This window comes from Pelecanus crispus, chromosome 18, assembly GCF_030463565.1.
Source record: "Pelecanus crispus isolate bPelCri1 chromosome 18, bPelCri1.pri, whole genome shotgun sequence".
Classification (NCBI taxonomy): domain Eukaryota; kingdom Metazoa; phylum Chordata; class Aves; order Pelecaniformes; family Pelecanidae; genus Pelecanus; species Pelecanus crispus.
Genome location: NC_134660.1, coordinates 3,660,902 through 3,673,870, shown reverse-complemented (window position 1 = coordinate 3,673,870; position 12,969 = coordinate 3,660,902). Strand labels below are relative to the sequence as shown.

The 12,969-nt window shown below is 57.0% G+C and overlaps 1 protein-coding gene across 1 annotated transcript; it reads left to right on the top strand.

Moving 5' to 3' along the window:
* Positions 1-7,182: 7,182 nt before the first annotated feature.
* On the top strand, positions 7,183-12,413 carry VAT1 (vesicle amine transport 1). Its single transcript, XM_075722910.1, has 6 exons — positions 7,183-7,512; positions 9,026-9,233; positions 9,589-9,759; positions 9,845-9,934; positions 10,890-11,131; positions 12,210-12,413. The coding sequence occupies exons 1-6, from the start codon at positions 7,183-7,185 to the stop codon at positions 12,309-12,311; spliced, it is 1,143 nt and encodes a 380-aa protein (XP_075579025.1). The 3' UTR covers positions 12,312-12,413.
* The last annotated feature ends 556 nt before the right edge of the window (positions 12,414-12,969 follow it).

Below are 12,969 nucleotides of genomic sequence, written 5' to 3'. Positions count from 1 at the left end.
CGGGACATGTCAGCCTGGGTCAGCGGGCGCTTTGGAGAGCTGGCTGCCTGCCCTCCTTCGCGTGGTCATGGGCCACGCGCGTCCCGTGCCTTGGGGTGCACGCCTGGGGCAGGGGCCAAGCGCAAGCGGTGTGTTCTCAGCGCATTCAGCCGGTCAAATGAGAATTCAGGTCCCCCCTTCATCGCATCATCGCAAAGCAGGCAAGACCTGAGAGGGGATGAGGCTGTCCTGGAATCACGGTAGCGTAGCTCGCAGTCTCACCTGGTCTGACTCCTGCATTATAAGGGCCAGGAAACCGTTGCCAGTCACTGCCTCGTTCGTATTGCTGCAGCATCTCCGTGCCTCCCAGTCTTGCCTTAAGCAATGTGATGAGTAACTGTCACACGCTTGTTTCCTTCCACTCTCCCCAGGGAAAGGAGCTTGTGCAGCACTGTGTCATGTTTTGTAAGCCCTGTAGGGTTTTTTGGCTTTCTTATATGTGTGCACGTCGCTCAGCTTTTATGTGGAGGAATGGAAAGAGAAGTTTGTTGTGCTGTGCGGATAAAGGAGTGCTGGGTGGCCACAGGTGGCACCTGGAGCAAGCTGTTCCCCTGCCCAGTACCCTTTCTTCTGAAAGCTTTTTTTCTCAATAGGAATTAGTTTTTTCCCTTCCAACCAACAGATTATCGTGACCCTGCTTCAGAGGGAGCAGGAAACTTTCTGTGGTGAATACTCAAGACCCGCATTTGACTTCCCCCGGGGAGGGAAAGCGTGGAGAGAGCCTTTTGCTCAGAGCCGCTTGGGGCACTGTCACTGCTGAGCCTCCTGTCCCATTTGGTGCAATGCACCTTTTGGCAGGCAACACTTGCAAAATATGTCAGGCAACCTACAGTCACAGTGTAAATTTTCAGAATAGGATGCAGAGAGAGACATGCTGTGACTATCACCACGTATGGTGAGGCGACAGATGGCTCCCACACATTTGCTCCTGAAAATGCTTCCCCGGTGGCTAGATCCTCCCTTGCTGATCCATGCTCTCAGGGACTTTAATTGCTATTATGAATTAACTTCATCGTGTTATATTTGTGTTATTTCCTGTACAAAGAAACTAGAAGACAGCCTCAGGACCTGTCCTAGGGAAATGTACTGGGAGAAACCAACCTTTACCGAAGGACCCACAGTCTGAAACCTGGAGACTGTGACATCTGGTTCTTGTGCCTGCACAGAGCCTCGGGGTCTGCTCCTCCACAGCCAGTCCCGGGCTCTGGACCTCATTTTTGATGTGATGAAGCAGGTGAACGTAGCAAGCGAGGAACGTCCTGCGCTCCGCCGTACGGCCGTGACCCCTGCAAGATGTGCGCGTATACCCGATGAGAGGCATGTGAGCATCACCCCTGAGGACACAGACAGAGCTCATGCCCATCACATTATGCAGTGACACTTTCTCTGCATTTTCATGCTGCGTGCACTGCTAACTTTGTACGTATCTTTTCTGTGCCATTTGTCTCGGTCTGCAACATCTTCTTTCTACTGGTAAGCCTCTAACCCAGGACAGAAATAAGGGACATGCTTTAATTTCTCATCAGATCTAGTCTTAAGTAGCTTTTTGGACTTGTCAAATATGTGAAAGAGCTAGAAACTTGCCAGGCAAAACTGCAGAGTATTGCTAACTGTTAACACTCAGCAGTTAAATCATTCAGTCCCGAATGGTAAGGTATTTGATGGTTTCCCCTAGAAGATGAAGAGGTGGAGAAGCAGTAGAGTTTGAACACGTGCAGCAAAAAGATACAAATCAACAGCAATTAGGAAGGTTAAAAGAAAGAAAAAAAAAAATCCCAGCCAAATCCCTTTTCATGTGTCCAGCCTGTTTACATTCTGTGCTAGAATAACGCTGATCTGACTCACTGCTGGCATTAATGAAGTTTGCACCTCTGGGTGAGCAATTTAATTTATCTCAGCAAGCCAAAGCTCATTATAACGGTCCATAAATGCTATCAGATGAAAGCAGCATCCTTCAGCAATCTCAGGGATTAAAGCAAGGAGGCATTCGACTGACAAGGCTTCTGCTGGAAAGACTGCAGTCGGAGCACGTGTGTTACAGGCTGAGGAGGCACAATACCTCAATTACTGCTGCAGATTTCTCTGTATTGAGAAAGTGATCTGGAGCCTCTGTAACGCTCCTCTGGAGGTAAGCAGCTCCCTTTTTTCCCCTCTCTCTCTCAGGACACCTCTCCGTAGGATTCATCAGGCCCTGCACCAGCTGGAGAGACCTGGGGGGGCCTGGGGGACTCCACAGGTTGGCTGCAGACTGATCGCTCTCCCGCAGGGGATGAGAGGCTCCTCGGAGGGGCAGGGGCTTGCAGCACCGAAGGCACACAAAGAGGGGCAGGGTGGGAGGAGGGAAATGGCCGATTCTCTGATTTTGTCCCCTTGGGTATGGAAACCTCCTTGCCGCACACATCCCCTCCCACGCCGGATCCAGCTACTTGAAATACAGCTTCCACCGCTGCGCTGGCCTTCCCGTCGCCTTGCTCTGGGTGGAAGCAGTGCGGCACACACACGGTCATTCCCATCGCGCCCTTTCTGCCGGGGCTGCCGGCCACCGCCAGCACGGCTGCAGCTCCAGCTCTGGCTCCAGCATGCAGCACTGGCTGTTGGGGTAATGGAGCGAGCCCAGCTGGACGCTCCGTGGTGCTCAGTGGAGATGGTTTCTCCAGCAGTAGGAGTGATCTCCACCACCTTTGTGTTTGAAATCACTCATCAAAACAAAATGTTTTCAGTTTTGCAATTTGTTTTCCTGTGGAGAGTGGTGGAGATGGGAAGGGCAGGGAATGAACAGAAATAAACCCTTGAAACTTCAGTTTCTTTTCCATTTAATTTCAAACATGAATTGCACATCCCACAGGCCGGCAGAAAGGTCCCTGCTGCGGTCTGAGGGATGGAGCTTCCCACGGGGGCTGCTCCAGCCGGGCTGGGCGCAGGTGAGGGTCTCGGGCTCTGCCGTGCCCTGCTGTGTTTCAGTACCACGCTCACTTTTCCTTGCAAAGCAGCTTACATGCCTGGGGTGACGCAGGGGAACGACGAGCAGCTGGCGCTGTCGGCACGCAGCAGCGTGGGGACTTGCTGGGAACCGGGGCCCTTGAGCAGCCGCAGAGTTTTCCATGGTGCAGAGAAAACCATCCCCCATTGCAACGCGCAAACCATGCTGCCCGGTCCCGCGTGCCGTATGGTTACCTAGTCCCTTGAAAGCCACGGTGAGCATACGGAGGGGAACTTTGTGCATTTTCAGCGAGGTAAGACATGTCACACTGGCCAAATAATCAGCTTCTAATGGGTGCACAGCATGTGGATGTGCTAAGCCTGTAATTTTGGGACTGTAATTGTCAGTGAATGACTGATGCTGTGGTGGAAGGTTGAAGTTAAGGAGAAGGATTCTCATTTCCTGGGGTTTCTCCAAGGACCACAGTAGAGCAGCCTCAGCCCGGCTGAGGCAGTGTTCTTTGTGGGAATGATCTCTGTGCTGGGAGGATTTCTTCAGCCTGCTGTCACGGTGAGGAGCGAGCCGCCGTTCACTGAGCAGCGGTTACCACTTGACGATCGCCTCCATTGTCTCTGTGATCAAAACAGCAGCGCAGGGAGCTGTGGCTGCGAGTGGCAGGTATGTCTGAGGGGTTGTGTCAGCTCTCTTCCACCCGCTGCTCTACCTGTCAAATCTAAATGTAATTTACTGTGATACAGGCACGGTGTCATCCAGGAGGCACAGCTTTCCTGGTACGTGTGATGAACCTGGGAGATCTCGTCTGTGTCTACCTCTGTGTGCATCCCAGCGCTCTGCAGACACAGGTGAGGAAAAGGCAGACTAGAGACAGGACGAATCTCTCTCGAGTTCCCGACAAACCCAGATAGATGGATTGAGGTCAACATTTTCTGTAGATCCAGGATGCCAAAACACACAGCCCTGAAAACGTCACTTTGGGCCCTGGCACCCCGTGGGGTCTGACCGCAGCCCCACAGCCCCTTCCAGAGCTAAGCCCCTGCGCTGCTCTGGGGGTGGCCTGGGAGCAGGGGGGCTCGGGGAGCATGGGCAGCACCGGCAGAGCAGAAGCAGGGAGATGGCGGCACCGGCTCAGGGCCTGAGCGGGAGTGGGAAACCTCAGCTCCGAGCGCTTGGCTGCGGCCAGGCGCGGGGACGCCCCACGGCCGGGCAGCCAGCCTCTGGCCCCCAGCAGGGTCTCAGGCAGCCTTGCTGGGCGAGGGGAGGCTTTTGTGGGCCTGGCCCTCCTCAAGTCCATCCTGAGTGAGCCCTGGGGCCGAGGCCGAGCTCCCACGGGCAGCTGACTGCTGACCGCCAAACTGCTGCCAGGCTTTCTTATCTCCTGCCCATTCATTGTTCCCGTGTCCTTGAGAGCAGAGGAGGGGGACTGTTAGAGCCCTGTGTGAAAATAAAGGGAGGTGGAACAAAGAGCCGGGCAGGGCAGGCTGGCACCGCTCCTGCTGCGGGCGCATCCTCCTCGCCCCGCTGTCCGAGGCTCAGGGGCAGCAGCAGGAGGGTGCGAAAAAGCGGGCAGGGAGCTCAGGGTGAGGCACAGGGCCACTGGAAAGCTGAGCACCTGGGAGAGGCGTAATGAGAACAGTTTCCTCGGTGGCCTGTGCCTACCTCTGGCTGTAAATCACAAGTCAGCGCCATTCAGAAGGCCCCAATGCCTCGCCTGCATGCTCCTGTGCAGCGAAAGCCCGCATTTGGAGGGCTTGCTGAAAAATGGGGTGGAGGAGTGAGCACCATTTCCACTGGGAAAACTTGTTTTCTCTGGCTAACGCTTCCCTTTGCTAGCCCGCGCCAGTGTCCCATCCCTGGTGAGCGGCAGCCGGCCGCCCTGCTGTGCCAGGGATCGCAGATCTGCAGGCTCGGAGCGTGCCAGCTGCGGACACCCGGCCCGAGCACATGTGCTGTCACCCCCCCAGCAGCTCCCCGCAAACTGCCGCGATTCACCCACACTGGCACTCCAGAGCAGCCACTAGCCAGAACTGCCCCTCTTAAATCTGCATCTTCAATACAGTGGAAAAACTACCACAGCAGAACACAAACTGAACTGGGTAAAGTAAGATTTACAGAGGAAATGGTACTAAACTGAGCTGGTAAGGACAGATTGACTCAGGAGCACAAAAGAGGCAGAGGCAGCAAGAGCAGCCTGCCCAATCGGACAGACCTGCCACTACGCAAAAATACCTCTATCTAGTCTGCTTTGGAGCTGCGTACCGCTGGAGCGGTCTAGCAGAAGAGGAGTCTGACTCCCAAATCCCACTGCCTTCATCTACCATGCTCTGAGCCTTTGGAAGTCATCCCCTTATCTCGGTGTCTCTCGGGGCTCCCTCCTGGCCAGCATGTTTCATCCACCACAAGGGCCCTGACAACTGTGAAATAAATCACTGAAAGGACAAACGCTAGGAAAGCTCCTAGGAAGAGCAATAGGACAGAGGGTTGTGCTTTCACCGCTTCTTCCTAAATTTGGGTGTGGGAGATGCCCAGACATCAGGAAGGCACATCTGTATTTCTCAGAGCTGAGCAACAGCAAGCAAAGGTGTAAAGTAACTGTCCAAGCCAGACTGCAGTCCTGTCATGCGACGGGACGTGAGCCTCCTCCTTGTTCCCACTGCAGCCATCCAAACACCCATAAATATGCCACACAGCAGAGCCAGATGATGTGCAGCCTGCTCCAGGCCCCTGCCCTCCTGGCTGCTTTCCTGCTTTTGTGCTCCACTTCCTGAGCCGCCCCAGCACGCCCGGCTTGCACGGCTCCGGGGCCAGCCCAGCCTGGAGCGCAGCCCTGCAGGACAAGGCCACATTCATGCAAAACTCCTGCTGGCCTCGGTCAGCAGACTGCATTCGCGTGAAGAGCGGGACCGCTGTCGCAAACAAAGCCCCTGGAAACGCCGGGGTTTGCTGATCCGCGGGCCGGCCAGAGCCTTACATCAAATGCTGTCAGCAGTGCTGGGAGTGCCCTGCCCAAAGCAGGCATTGTGCCGGCTTTTGCTTGGCTGGGGAATTCTGGAGCACTGGAGTGACACAGAAACTTCCCCCGTACACGTTTTGCTTATCCTTCAGGTGGTCTTTGCTTTCTTTTTGGGGGTGGATGCTTTTCAGGGGCTCTTTGACTTTGCGTGCTTGAGCAATGCAATGGCTGCAGGTCGTTAAGGACGAGGACGCGTTCACCAGACAGCGGACCAGCGAGGCGTGGATCCGACTGCGCTCTTCACACGCAAAACTGCACTGAATCAGCAGCCTTGATGGCGAGCGCGATACACGGGAGCTGGACACAGAGCAGAGAATTCATGGAGAGGGCTGCTGTCCGCTGGCAGATGCTTCATGAGCAGGAAGAGAGGCTGGATCCATCGATCCATCTATGCATCCTGCCTTATTTATTTGTCTTTAGTTACAGGACTAGAGCTCTACTCCTCCCTCTTGTCTGCGAGCCAGTCCATGCCTCGTCTTTGCTACACGCAGCCATTTCAGGGCTAGGAGCAGAGAGAGGTTTATTCAAGCTCCCTGCAAGCGACATCGGTTACTCGCAATAGATTATAGAAGTCACTCAGGGAGATGACGCTCCAGCAAAAGAGCCGTTTCAAAAGCGTCCCCGGAAAAGATGCAAGCGGTTTGTTTGCTTGAAAGGAACCATTTAGCCAGGGGAAGGAAAAAAAAAAAAAAAGAGAAAAGAAAAGGGTGGCGTGGAGGACGAGAGAGGCTACGCGCAGCACAGGGCGGCCAGGGAGGGGAGGGCTCCGCAGAGCTGCAGCCGCAGCGCAGATGCCGAGGGCTGCGGCCCCCGGGAGCTGTCATTAATCAACCCCGGGCCGCCGCGGCTCCGCACGCCCCGGCGGGGGCCGGCCCGGCACATCCCCGCTCCGCTCCCTTCTCCCCGGCCCCGGCGTCGGAGCTGCCGGGGGAAGCGGCCCCTCGGCGGCGGGGCCGGGGGGGGCCCCTAGGGGAGGGCGCGGGGGCGGCGGGCCCCGGCGGGGCGGGCCGAGGGCTCCCCCGGGACACCGGGCCGCGGAGGGGCGGCGGGGGCCGGGGGCGGGAGGCGGCCCGGGGGCCAGCGGCGCCCCGCCCCCGCTCCGCCCCCCCCCCGGCCGCGCCCCGCGCCCCGGCTTTTCCCCGCCCGCCGCCGCCCCGCGCCCGCAGCCGCCGCCGCTCCGCTCCGCTCCGCCATGTCCGCCGAGCCGGCCCCGGCCGCCGCCGCGCCCCCCGAGCAGGCCCCCGGCCCCGAGCCGCCGGCGGGCGGCGGGGAGGCAGCCGAGCACCGGGCGCTGGTGCTGACGGGCTTCGGCGGCTACGAGAAGGTGAAGGTGCAGGCGCGGCGCGGCGGCGGCCCGCGGCCCGGAGAGCTCTCGGTGCGGGTCCGCGCCTGCGGCCTCAACTTCGCCGACCTGATGGCGCGGCAGGGGCTGTACGACCGCCTGCCGCCGCCGCCCGTCTGCCCCGGCATGGAGTGCGCCGGCACCGTCCGCGCCCTCGGCGACGGCGTCCGCGATCGACAGGTGAGGGACGGCCCGGCCCGGCCCCGCCGCACTGCGGTGGTCCCGCCCCGCCCGGGCCCCGCCGCCGCCCCCGCCCCGCCCGGGCCCCGCCGCCCCCGCCGCCGCCGGCCCGGGCCGGGGGGCCCCGGGCGGGGGGGGAGGGGGCGGCGGGAAGCGGCCTTCGTGATCCCGGCTGCAGACAAAGCCCCCCTGACAAAGGGGCTGCGCGGGCAGCACGGCCCTGCCCAAACCCCCCGGGGCCCGGGGGCCCTGCCAAATGCTGACCGGGCCCCCGGGACGGCAGGAGCCCGCGGCTGCCCGCCCGCCCGCAGGGCCGGGGGCGTGGGCTCTGCGGTCGTGGGGAGAAGCTGGAGCCGGGCGTGCTCCTTGGGGACCCCCGGGTGTCTTTGCATGCACAAAATTTCCTTGTTCGTGGCGAGCGCTAGTAGGATGTTGGGCTAAAGCACAACCGTGCCGCTTCTGAACGCGTTTGTGACCGACCTCTTCGACTGCACGAACGTGGGAGGAAGCGGCTCCGGCCGCTGCAGAGCTGTCCAGAGCCGTCGGAGGGTGGTGAGGTGTGGCCACGAGCAGGTTGGTTGCTCTCGGTGCCGGGTTTGCGGCCCGCGAGCCCGCGGCTGCTGCATTTCTGGCAGCTCAGGGGCACAGAGGAGTTGGCTCTGCGTATCCCAGACCTTTGGGTCTTCGGGCTGCCACGATGAAGGTGCTTTAAGATGATTCTTGGGTGCACAACTAGCAAAACAAAGTGTCTTAAAAAAATCCCAGTGTGTCAAAGATGATTCCCTCCCCTCCAGGAAAACATCTTGGTTTATTCAAGTATAAATGCCAAACCCACACACCAAGGAGCCTTTCTGCTCCTGCCTTGGCTCTGCCTCTTGTCTGCTTGCTGATACGACCGCTCGGCGTTTTGCCGTCTCCTTCCCGTTGCACAGCGAGCAGATGTTTCTTGCCCAGTGGGATATGAGCAGATTTTGGGGGATGCCTCAGACTTCAAGCCTGAGGCTTAGGCCTGGGAGGTTTTCTTAAGGTTGGAGATGCTTTTTCCAGGGTTGATCCTGTTAAGCATTGCCCCAAGCCTCCTGCCTGTTGGCAGAATGATCCTTGCAAGGGGCAGCAGTAATATTTCACGGTGTTCAGACTCCTGCTCCCAGCTTGGGCCGGGAGGGCAGGACATGACCCCCATCCCTCCTAGCTCGTTGGGGCTCTCTTGGTTTGGGCAGCTGGCAGTCAGGCAGCACGCTGGGCGCAAGCCAGAGCCCGGGGCGCCTGCAGTCCCTCTTGAGGCTCCTGGCGTGCGCCCAGGTCCGTGGCGAGAGGTGCTGCACTGTGCTTTGCCCGGCGAGTGGAGCCCAGGCTGCGGGCTCCCACCCAAGCCCGGGGTGCTGCAGTCCCTGCAGACCTCCGCACGGAGAGCGGCACACGTGTACCTGGCGCTGGCGTACGGAGGGCAAGGGCGTGATGACTTCTGCCAGCCTGGGGCTTGTTTCAGACCGCCTCGTCCTCTGATTTTTAGGTTGGTGATAAGGTAATGGTCCTGGCTAGGTCAGGGCTCTGGCAAGAAGTCGTGAACGTGCCAGCCAGTCAGACTTTCCTGATGCCTGAGGGGATGAGCTTCGAGGAAGCGGCTGCTCTCCTTGTCAACTACATCACTGCCTACATGATCCTGTTTGACTTCGGAAACCTGAGACCCAACCAGAGCGTCCTCATCCACATGGCTGCAGGTAAATAGTTCTTGCCAGCCCGTGCTGAGACACCTGGCCTCAAAAAGCAGCTTCTGAATGGGTGGCACGGGTGAGGAAGTGATCGGAACGGGGCCGGACTGACAAAACGTCGCCTGCCAGAGATGCAGGCTTCATGCTGACCTGGGCGCCGGCAAATGCTGAACCCATTTCCCAGAAGCTGGAGTCGGTCTCCCCCGGCGTGTCTCGCAGGCATCAGCCTGCCCCGGGCAAAGCCCTTATTCCACACCCTCCCAGAGCTGTCCGATCGGTACAAGCGGGGATAATTTACTATCCAGAGGCTTTTCTGACTGCTGGGGCTGTTTCCTTCTAAGTCGTTCTTACTGCTGGTTTTCAGGTGGTGTGGGAACTGCTGCCATCCAGCTGTGCAAGACTGTAGAAAATGTCACCATTTTTGGCACAGCATCTGCCTCCAAGCACGAGTCACTCAAGGAGAGCGGGGTCGCTCACCCCATTGACTACAGAACGATGGATTATGCAGAGGAGGTCCGGAAAATCTCTCCCAAAGGTACCGTGTGGTGGAGGACTCCTACACCTGTCCCGCATTTCTTTCAAGTGCAAAGAAACTTCTAGTTACTTTCAATTCCCTCTAGGTGTTGACATTGTCCTGGACCCCCTGGGAGGATCCGATACGTCCAAAGCATTTAACCTGTTGAAGCCAATGGGCAAACTCATCACTTACGGTAAGCGTGAGCAGCGTGCCCCAACCCCAGCTCCTGCGTAGGAGGGACCATGTGATGGCAGGGCGGGTGCGGATCCGCACGGGAATGCTCTGCGCTGCTCCGTGCCTGGACGCACAGCTGTGAGGGAGCATCGCTGTTGCTGACTGCTGCATGTGTCGTAGTTCTGTTATTTCACGAAGGTCTTTAGGATGCTTCGCCTGGGTGAGGCACTGAGGGGAGCGAGATTTGTGCCGAGAGCCCTGGTCACAGGCTCCAAGGCTCTTCCCTCCCATGGTGAGAGCTCTCTTCGAGTACGAGCCAGTGCCTGCAGGGGAAGCTGGAATGTCCTCACGGAGGAACGCTGGCACAGCTGCTTTGTCCAGGCTGACTTAATGCACAGCACTAATAGAGCCTGGCTTTTCTTCTAGAGGATGTGTGGGTGATGAGGTTTGAGGCTACTGAATACTTATCTCTCCATTCTCCAGCCCCGAAACACTGTGATTTTTGTCCTATAGACAAAGCCCCCACACAACCCCCAGTGGGATTCCAGACACTTGCACCAGTGTGCTGCTTCTGTTGTCCCAGCCATTGCAGCGTGTGGCTCCGCTGAAGAAGCCTGGCTGTAGGAGAAGGGGAGTGCTGTCCTGCCAGCCTGGCTGGGTGTGACTTGTAACCCTCTCTTGCCTCTGCCAGCACTCCAGTCTAGCTGCGCTGCTGCTCTCCTCCTGAGAGAGGAGTTGTTCTGTATTTTTGCAATATGTGGGGGCTGATAATCCAAATTCTGCACAACTCAAGGCTGAGGCAGGTACCTGTTTCCATTGAAGGTTGACTGGGCAGATCCTGATGTGATGCAGCTCTCGCCACCGTCACCGTGCGCGGCTGTCACCCTGCCTGTTGTCTGAGCGGTTACATGGGATGCCCGCTGCCTCTCGTGTTGTGTCGATTCCAGCTCATCTGTGGCTTGCCTTCTTTTTAGGGGTAGCCAACTTGCTCACTGGGCAGAAGAAGAACCTCATGGCTATGGCTAAAACCTGGTGGAACCAGTTCAGCATCAATGCCTTGCAGCTGCTACACCATAACAAGGCTGTGTGTGGCTACCACCTCGGATACATGGATGAAGAACATGAGCTTATCGGAGGTGTTGTAGCCAAGCTGGTTAACCTGTACAGTCAAGGCAAAATCAAGCCCAAAATAGACTCTGTATGGCCCTTTGATCAGGTGAGTCTGAGCTAACATATAGGCTGGCAGCACCCAGAAATGACCGGGCGATTGTTTTCTGCACAGAGAGCTCTGGATCAGCGCGAGCACCTTGTTCATGGGGGCTGAACTGTTGCAAATGTTTAATAACCATCTGTTCTCGAGACACCCAGTGCCTTTTTCCTTTAAAGATCTTAAGGGGGAGTAAAGTGGCTGGGCTCTTCTGCTCCAGTGCACAGAGCTGGGCAATGCCAGACAGCGTCCCTGTGGAATAGGGCAGGTGCTCAGCTGTGCTCCGTGGGCAGCAGCAGCCCGTGGAGGGGCTGGGTTATGCATCAGACTGGGGCTGCCCCGAGTCTGCACGCTGCAATTAAGCAGACAGCTGGGAAGGTTGCTGCTGCCCTTCCAGGAGAGAAAAAGAGCCCAGGCAGTGAAGCAGAATGAGGATGCTGGAAGAGAGCGGCAGGTTTTTCAGCAGCTCTGCTATGCTCGGTGTTGTTGCATCGATGTGGCCAGGCAGAGTCAGGTTCTTCCCTTGGAAATCCTTTGCTGGGGTAGGACTTATTGCAGGGGAGCAAAGGACTCGGTAATGATCAGTTGGTGTTAGTACCCAAGAACTAGTCTGATGCAAATGCTTCAGGAAAACTGTTGATTCCAGGCCTGGCCCAGGTGCTCTTTTGCTTAAAAATAGTAATAATAATAAAAATCTGCACATGTATTGTGCTGTGGTTGTGTAGATGGTAGAAGCATTGTCCCTCTGGCTGTTAGCTGCGTTTCTGCAGTGCTCCCCTCTGATTGGAAAGGAAGCTGTGGTCACACACACTTCGTTCTTCCACGGTTTGCCTAGCAGAGCATCCTTGTGTATGTTACGGTTGTCTGTATGAATCCTTGAGGACGGTTTCCTATGGGCAGGCTGGGGTAGCTGCCCAGCTCTGTCCAAAATGCATGTGTGCAGAGGTGCCCGAATGCTTGGCACTTGCTTGGACTGCCGGGAAAGCTGTGTGGCCCTCGGACTAGTCTGGGTGGACCGAGGGGCCCAGGAAGGGCACGACTGCGCTGCCGGGGGGCGTGGGTCTCACGAGATTCCTGTTGCTTCCAGGTGGCAGATGCCATGAGGCAGATGCAAGAGAAGAAGAATGTTGGAAAGGTCATCCTGGTTCCTGAAGCACCCAAGGAAGAATCCAAAAAAGAAGAGAACTAAGGAGAAGAGATGTGTGCAGATTGTGAATTCATGGTTTATCTCCCTGATCTTTGGGACCTGGAAATGGACAGATCAGTAGCTTCCATCTTCACCAGTGCAAGAACATCGTGGTTAAAGTTCAGATGAGGTTTGCATGCTCTCGTTGTGACTGACCCTTTGCCAGATATGCCTCCTGCCCTAGCTCTCTGTTTTGAAGCCTGTTTAATTTGTACATTTTTTTTCTAATCACTTCTTTCTCTACTGGATTTCCAAACTAAGCTTATGTTTCTCTGGCAGTGCCGAAGCTTCCAGGCGGTTGGTGATTAACAACTGGATAGCCTGTCACTGTAAAGTCACGGTGTAACATACTGTAGCAACTGCCAAATATCTCCACAGAAACTGAGCCCTGCTGAAGCATTTGCGCCGTCACCTCTGAGAAGCTTGTTCGGCAGGAGAATGGGCCAAGCCTAGGATGTTTCCTCAACAGCCAGAGGAAAAGCACAGCTGGCCTCGTTTAACTCTAGCACCGGCTACTCTTCTGTTTACACTAACCACGCTCTTTCCCCTCTGCTTTCCTAGGCCTCCTAACACCGGCCAGATAGTAACAAGTCATGTTGTCTGCCTTGTAAATAACTGTCCTGGCATTTTGGAGTCTATGGCGTATTGCATTTAATTTGCA